This window comes from Lissotriton helveticus, chromosome 5_1, assembly GCF_964261635.1.
Source record: "Lissotriton helveticus chromosome 5_1, aLisHel1.1, whole genome shotgun sequence".
In the NCBI taxonomy this organism is placed as follows: Eukaryota; Metazoa; Chordata; class Amphibia; order Caudata; family Salamandridae; genus Lissotriton; species Lissotriton helveticus.
Window position 1 is genome coordinate 561,995,097 of NC_136065.1, and position 8,617 is coordinate 562,003,713.

At 46.8% G+C, this 8,617-nt stretch overlaps 1 protein-coding gene across 2 annotated transcripts in view; it reads right to left on the reverse strand.

Annotated features, from left to right (window-relative positions):
- Positions 1–6,886, reverse strand: part of PAPSS2 (3'-phosphoadenosine 5'-phosphosulfate synthase 2) — a 182,544-nt gene extending 175,658 nt beyond the window's left edge. For both annotated transcript variants that reach the window (XM_078642894.1, XM_078642893.1), the window contains exon 1: positions 6,733–6,886. In XM_078642894.1, coding sequence (XP_078499020.1) covers positions 6,733–6,750 — 18 coding nt within the window. In that variant the 5' untranslated portion in view covers positions 6,751–6,886. The remainder of the gene's footprint in view (positions 1–6,732) is intronic.
- Positions 6,887–8,617: the final 1,731 nt, after the last annotated feature.

Consider the following 8,617-nt stretch of genomic DNA (forward strand, 5'->3'; position numbering starts at 1 on the left):
GCTTCGGTGGAGGGGATGTTTGGGTTGTTACACCCCCTAGTAAATGTATTCTCTAGTAAAAAGGTACAGGTGCTTCAGTCGGGTATGGTGAAGTGACTGTCGGATTTCACCTAGGATTTTTACATGCATACAAACAAATACATATATACACACACACTCACTTCTCTCCTCTCTGAGAGAAGTTTTTAAAAATTGCTGGTTATTTACTACATATTGTCTTAAGTAACCATAACAATCCGCATTGCTATTTGCTGTCCCTTCCCTCTGATCCTTAGCCCCTCATGCTCTGCTTCTTAAATAATGCATTTTACTATGATATGCCAGCATGTTTGTTGGGAAATTTCATGCTCGAGTCGGGGTATCATGTGTGTGGACGGCGTCCCCCCACCTATTTTACCGGGAGCTCGATAACTGGAGCCACACATTCACTTTTTGGCCTCTCTGGGGCGAGATCGGAGCTCATTCAGAAAGCTGCTCACGCGCTGGCTTCTCTGATGCAATCGCATCTAAGGGGTGAGTGAGGGGAGGCAATGAGTCTGATGGTGCAAACCCCTATGTGACGTCACTTCCTGCCGTGACGTCATCGTCCCCCCACTTCTTTTTTTAGGACTTGTGCGCTGGTTAGTACCCTCATGACACATTAAGCACTATCTCTGCAGCCAATAGATATGCCCTTATAACTGCAGAAACATTGCCAAACAATGACTCATGTGCAGAGGAGCCGTCTACACATGTCCCTTGTTTGAGGCTTGCATTACATACAAAATACCAATATGATCAACAGTCGGGTTTTTCTTAAAAAACGGCTCAAGTACCACAGTGGCTCCATATTCTCCAGAGGCTCGAGGTTGGTTGAACTTGGAACAACACCAAAATTCCCCGGGAATTCTCTACCGCTTTAAACAGTCCGAAGCTGCTTGCAGGAGGAGTGGACTCATCCAATCCAGGGTTTCTTTACTATTTCTGTTCCTACAGGCATCCTACCTTTTTGCGCTTTGGCAGTTTTATTTACCCTCTGAAAATATAAAGCATGATAAAGCTCTGCACCAGAAAATTAGTAAAAGCCATCCCCTTTGCCTTAGAAGCTCCGAGAACCTCAGTAACAGACAAAAAACAAGCATTTGCAATGCAAAAGGTCTCGCATTTGAGAGAGTTTGAGCTTTTAGAATTGTAACTGACAATGCCTTTTATTAATCCGTTTAGATAATTAACACATAAATGAAAGACATTGTCATTTACAATGCTAATAGCTCATACTCTTGTAAATGTGAGACCTTTTGCATTACAAAGATGCGGCCGCCATTGTCCCGGGCTGCTTGGAAAGTGAAAGCGGGCATGGCATGCTGAATGTTGCAGGAAAGCATGTCGTGCCTGCAGTAGGAGAAACTCATTAAAGAAAGTAGTGCTTACAGACTAAATAAGCTGTACCGTGTAACAATCGAAGTGAAGGGCCAGTCTTCGTGGGAGGTTACAAATGAAGACAAGGCTGTACTAAAGAGGGACTAACAAGCCTATTAACGAATCAGAAGCCAGCATTTACAAAGGACAATGACACAAGCCAATGACAAATATGGGCGGAGAGTAGGCAGGGCTTCCACTCCATACTCGAATACAGCATGCCTAGCAGAACAGCGCATGCGCTGCCCAGGCTTGACCTAATCACATCTACCTTCACGCTGATCAAGGGACACATACTGGTTAACCCACAGGTGATGGTACTGCTACAGTAAGTTAAATCTTGCCATAGCATTGTAAAGTTCTCCGGCACTGCTCTTTAATATCTGTATGAAGACAATGCCACAAAACACGCCAGCTCTTTTCTTACTAATAACCATTACCCTATGAGACACTACGTTGCTAAATGACTTGGGCATCTTTCCCAGCTGCATGACTAAAATGAGCCAAACGCTTCATGCGGTTTTCGTTAACCACGGAAGTAGTTTGCTATTTTTTTTTTACCCAAAGTAAAATTTTAACAAGGAATCCCAATAATTAAGATTGGATCCAATATCATCTTTGCATCAACTATACAAAGGATTAATGCTCACAGCAGCCTATGCAGGGAAACCCAGAATTTAATTTGACCTTGCCACTTATTACAGCATGGAATGCACAAACATATTATACAAAATTGTGTTAAATTATTGCATGTTGCCCATAATAAATAACACAATATTGCTAAGTGTTTGGTACAATTCTTTGATTACCCTAGATTTCAAAACACTAAGAATGTTTGGATCATTTGAGCCTCATATTGGACCCACACGCTTCTGCTGCAGCTTTAGTGCAGGAAATTGCCCTGAAGACAGCCCTTTGGGGAGATAGGCAATACAGAACACAATTGAAACTGCCATGCAAATGGTAAAACTAAATTTTATTGGTAAAAAGTTTGTGATTATCAAAGTCAAATGAGTTTGTAATGATTCTCCGACATAAAAGCAAGTGAGAACCACTGTTAAAACAAACTGTCATATTTGATGGTAAGCGGTCGAGATATTTGAGAAATTGAATCTCCATTACTGCTGTACCGTGGGAATGACTTGCAAGCTCCTTTCCACACTTAAAGGATAGCGTTGGATTCGGGAAGTCTCTAGCTCTGTGAATCAGTTGCTCACACTCTTCTTTCTCCCCATCGATAGATAGATAGTAGGTCTTAACACCTTCGCAAGGGGGCGGGGGGGCCGCGCGGCGCTCACACGCTGGTGACGGAACCGCTCCGTCACCAGCCTCGGGTGAGCTGTGCTGATGATGGAGCGGTTCCGTCATGGCCCCACCCGCTCAATAGAACGCGCCGCGCAGGCGCGAAATCAGCGACGCGCAGGCACGAAATCAGCGCCGCACAGGCGCGTCGGCCGGGCCATGACGGAACCGCTCCGTCATCAGCACAGCGCCACCGCGGCTGATGACGGAGCGGTTCCGTCATCAGCGTCGAAGAGGTTAAGCCTTGAAGCTAATGATTGATCATAAAGTTAAGCTGTTATTCCTGATATCTGTGGGCAGCCTAAATGTCCCTGCTCTAATCCCGGAAGGCCTGACTGAGGCTTCTATCATTCAGAGATCAATAAAACACCCACCAATGGATTGGGTCATAGTAGCACCTGTTGATGACATCACTACCAAAAATCAGGGTATCAAGCTTTGTAAAAGCAAGTTAGTATACGCTAAATGGATGCTTACGAGTACCAATTTGAATTCTTTGCCAACGTTGTTCATGGAAAATTAAAGTTTGTTTTCTGCCTAATGTATAATTACAGGGAGTAGATTCCACGAATCCACTTTTATTCAGGTTGATGAAATGTAAATGCCGCATAAAGTACAGTTTGTCCTTTTCTCCGTACAAAGACTGAAATATGTGAAGAAGGCCCTAAGGCAGTTGAAAGCAACCCCAGCAAGTCTCAGGGAATCAGAACACAATCCTGGGACTGTGAGAGCTGTTCAAGGCAGCTTGGCAGATTCTTTCATACCACCTTTACGTTACGCAAGGTTATCATCATTTGTGCAGTACACACCTGTCGTTAGTATGGCCTCCCACCCATGAGGGCTGTATGGCATATATGTTTCTCATGGTTTCAGGGTTTCCTCGCAGGCCGGATGCTGAACCATCAAAAGTGAACCACTAGGGAGCCTGATAAAAAGTACTCAAAAAACTGTACCAACCCTATCAAACTCTGCTGTGGAATTCACAAACGAGCCATTAAAGGCCGGATGTGGAAAGCCACCCATGAAGACATACAGGCAACATGGGCAGAGACCACTTTCTCAAGGGTGAGAGCCAGATACTGGCAGATCCCCCATACAGGAGAAAACAGGTCCGAAGAGCAGTGATAACCTAGGGAAAGATCAATGTGCAAAACCAACCACAAGCGAGTCCAGGTCGGTTCACAATATTTTCCACACCACTAATGGCATTGGCCTGACTCTAGTAACATTCAGATCTGTATGAATTGATTCTGTGTTTTTTAGCCCAGGGCAGCTGGAAGAAAGTAGTGGTTTGTTAAGCACAGATAACCCAAGCAAAGGTCGAGTTGGACTGCTGGGGTGTGCATTCAGTAGCCAAGACCAAATCCAATCTTCAAGAAATGACAGATACAAGGCATAAGGTGACTCACTACTGAAGACTGCTCCAATCCGCTGGTTTGCATCTTAAAATATTGTACTCTTCCACTATGCAGTGTGTGTCTCCTTCCCCTACATTACCCGTCCAGAAGAACCCTTAGTGATGGAGGGGGTTAAAGCCGGGTTATAGTGATTGAGCTGGCCCCACTTTCTATGTGTCTCTTCAGCCTTTTCCCACAGGTTGCACGGGCCTTGATTCTACCTTTTGGTGGGTTTCTGCCCTCCTCTACCTATTTTCTTGTAATTGAACCGTCAATCCTTTCCCTGTTCATGATCTTCAACCCTTCTTCCAGTAACTTCCAATTGGTCGTTGCTATCAGGAAGTTCCTATCATCGGTTTGATTGCCTCCTACACTCAGTGCCCTGACGCGCTGATGCTGGAAGCAGCGTCATTGATCAGGTCGCTAGATTCACCACCAGCTCTAAGGTCTCTGCATGATGATGGTGAAAAAGGGGCATGTAAGGCCTTACACACTGCTCACATGGAAGTATTAATGCACACTCTAGTCCTGGTAAATAGAGACACTGTGGGGAACAGAGGTGCATGCGCTCTGCCCATTGTGTGACTCCAAAAAGCAACTTAGAAACCACAAAGCATGACAGAAACATCACGGGGCACAAGCAAATCTAGGGTCAACTACTGTTGTTACCAAAAGGATGAAAGGTTTTCCAGCTTTAACAAAATAACGAATTTCATATCCTTCTCTTTATTCTCACTTCTCCAGGTCTACCTCTTCCTCCAATACTTTCGTATGATAATGTTTTAATTCATGGATTAACGCCACCACTAACTCTCTAGTGAAAATTGCCCTTGTTGTTAATTCAAGCTTCTTGGCAAGTTTTCTTAGACCAGTTACCTAAACTCATGTCTACCAGCAGCCTGTTTTACTGTTCTATAAGTAGGTTGCCATATATCTTCATTATTTGGTAGTATCTTGATTGCTCTCAAATACTTGTGGGACGCTCTTTGTCAATACAGTGTCCACTTTCTGGTGTGAGATTTATTTTCGTAGATATACCTTTAGAGGTGGGAATTGGTTTTGCGCACACTTTTTTGTTTTTTTACAAAAACCATGGCATCCATATGGCATCCTACTTAAGAGCACACACTTGAATCCTAAATCTGAGTTTTTGTCCCCTTAATGTGCCATGCCAAAAAGATGATGTGTGCAGAACAGAGACAAACCAGGTTGCTGTTACTATCAGATATTATAATGAAAAACTGCTACTCTGTTCCTAACTACAACCTCCTAGTAAATGTGTTCTTCATACACAGTGGCGACCCAGCAACATAAGCATGCGTGAAAGATGAAAGAATGCCAGCTTGATTCTCTGTGTCCTTGTAGTGTTGATCCTAGTGGACAAGGTACAAGAACAATAAAGTCAGACAAAAATAATGGGCAACACCTAACCACCAGGGTGGCACTTCTTATCACCAAGCCGGCACTACCGCAGTGCCATTTAGCAAATATTCCTGTACTATGGTTAGCTGGGCTAAGTAGCCCTGGAGCTATCCCACTAATCCCCACTTGCTCAAGACACTTGTACTGTGACAACATCTTCTCGAAGGGATAGGTTGTCAAAATGTAGCACAACGCGCAATGATGGAAGCATGAAAAGTAAACGCAGGAGATTTGAAGTCAGAAAGACAAATCATCCTGACTCCCACTGAAGTCTACCAAGCGGGTTTAACAACCTTAAAATGATGAACGTTATTTCATTCATTCACCAAGCATTGTTTTCTGTATTTTTGAACAGTTCAAATTGGAAAAAAAAGTTTCGAACCCAAAAATAAGGCGCAGCACTGCGATTGTCATTTCTAAAAGTGAGAATAACAAAGTGTCAAATTAATATTTTAAAAAACATGTATATCTACGTCTCATGGATGGTTACACGCACTAGTGCTCGCACATAGATCATTCTGGAGCTGAGAGAAGCTACAATGTACTTCAGAAAATTGGGGGAAAACACACTTTTCAGTACTGTTAGTTCCAAGTTATGGTTAAGCCCATCGTTTACACATTCCTAGAGAGAGTGAGAGAGAGGTGGGGGGGGGGGGGGGGGAGAGAGACATGGAGCGAGAGAAGGGAGAGAGAGAGAGGGGAGAGAGAGTGTGTGTTCAGAATGAAAGAACGGGGACTGAGCCCGGGGTGACAGCTTCCCCTTGCATCGCTCCGTCCGACTGACCCAGATGTCTTGGCTGCTCGGGTCCGAGTGCCGTACGTGAAAGGGTCACCCCTCTGGCCAGCGAAAGGAGCAGCAGTAGACAAACATCAGACATTCCCCAGTCTCTCTGTCCTACCTAGGCTGCGAATGGAGAATCTTCCACTGCAGTCAAGGCAGAAAGTCTCTGCATTAAAGTTGATGCAGCCTCAAAGCTTTGTGTCCGCCATCGATGGGGGCAGCTCAGTGTCTATCTAACTCAACTCCCTCTACTTGAGAAATGTTTTCTCTCTCCAGCTAAAAACGGTGCTACTTCTGAAAACTTTTCACCTAATCTATATTATAAAGTGCTTTCACGTCCCCACCTCCCCCGCTAAGTGTTCAATTCCGTTGGTGTAAGACGTGTTTGAGAAAATATGAAAAAGTGGTTGCTAGTGCATAAGAAGCCCCTACCGCCTTGTTGTTGGACATGGTGGACGGACGATGCTGCGCTGCACACAGGGAGGGCTGGACGAGGCTGCTTTCTGCCCGGCTCTACTCTTAGCAGCCTGCAGGACGGAGGTATAAAAGGGCTCGGCTCTGGACACGTCGCAAAGTTCCTGGGCCGAACCCCTCCCCTGCTCCCCGCCCCTCTCCCGCTGCCCCCCGCCCCTCTCCCGCTGCCCCTTCTTGCCCCGGCCTCTCCAGCGCCGCCAGCAGAGGGGCACGGGACGGGGAAGGGGCAGGGCGTCTAGGAGAGGAGCCCTGGCGGGGCGGAGCGGCTGGTGACGCCACTGGCTTTGACCCGATGCTGCAGCTCCGGTACTCCGTTTCCGCCTTCTCTGCCCAGTCCCCATTCCTTCCTTGGCAGCTCTCCCGATGCCAGGTTTACCTGCTCCTTCCCGCTGCGGCGTTATCTACCTGCGCCCACCCTCTTGTCCTCTGGCGCTTGGCTCACTTTTGGCATGCTTTCCCCGCTCCCTGCCCTTTCCGATAGGTTTGCCCTCTCAGTTGCCTCGGGTCGTTTCGCATTTACACACACACTATCCCCCTTTGTTTTTGTAAAAGTTCTAATCAGTTGTAATGCTTAGACGCAGCGCGCAAACTATTTGTTGTAGCGGGTGATTTTGCCTCCATTATTATATCCGAGTTCTGGGTGAGGCTTTTAGTAATTACATCACCTTTATGAGAGAGGGAGGTTGTATTATAGCGCTTAACCTGCTGCATTTTATTTGGGGTTCTCTAACTTTAGAATAATGGCAGAAATTCAACGGTCTTTTGCAGTTCACTTGACAGAATATGTTGGTGTCTTTGAGCAGAAACCTGGTAATTTAGACTAAAATGAAGGGAAAGCAAGGACCAGGCTCTTCAACATGGGGGGCCCCCCGGTCCGGATCCCATCAGGAGCTCTCATGCCCCCCCCTGGAGGGGGGCTCCCTGGTGCTCACCCCCCACCCCCACTGCGGGGGCTAGTGTTCCCGCACAGGCAGCAGTAGCCTGGGAAGGATACCATGGGCTCGGGTGCAATCAAGAAAAGCAGCTCTTTTGGCTGATTAATTCTCATGGTGCAGTGGGCCCTGGTGCCACTGCATCTGATGCACCAATCGTAGCCCCTAGAGGTGGGAGAGCCACTGAATGCTTGAGCCAGGCTCAAGCCTGATAGCCGTCTCTGGCTTAGATCAAGGCCTCCTTGGACCTTCGATCCCAAAGTGAGCCAAGCTTTAATGTGACTTGTGTCTGACGCCTACGCTGTACCCTAAATGAGGTAAGAATTATAGGCAAAGCAGTAACCTTTGATGTAAAATGGGCAAAAGAAAGAACAGTGGCGGCACCCCTTCGCTGTGGGGCTAATTCCTCCGCTGTGCTGGGGGTAAGGGGACGCGCGCCGCGGTGCTCGTGACAAGCTCAACTCGTCACGCAGCACGGTGGCGCTGTGCTCATGACGAGCTGAGCTCGTCATGACCACACCCGTTTCTTAGAATGCTCAGCACAGCGGGAGAATTAGCCCCGCGTGTGAGCGCCGCGAGTGTCATGACAAGCTGAGCTCGTCATGAGCACGGAAGAGGTTAAGGCGAAGGAGCGTCACCCTGCCTGCTGAGAGCGCAGCAGGTACACACAGAATAATAAAATGGTCATTACCATTTTATTATTCTGTGTGCCGCCGACCGTGCTAGCACAAGCGTGATGGTAGGGCAGACAGATTCTTGCGTATTGCAGGATGACTGCTTCAAATGCTCAGTGCGCATGACAGATTGGCCGGCTGTCTGCAGCTGACCAGTCAATCTGTCATGCACACTTCAGGGCCTGCAATCCCAGTGCTGTAAAACAGCTAAGGAATTGCATGCACACGCCCCCATCC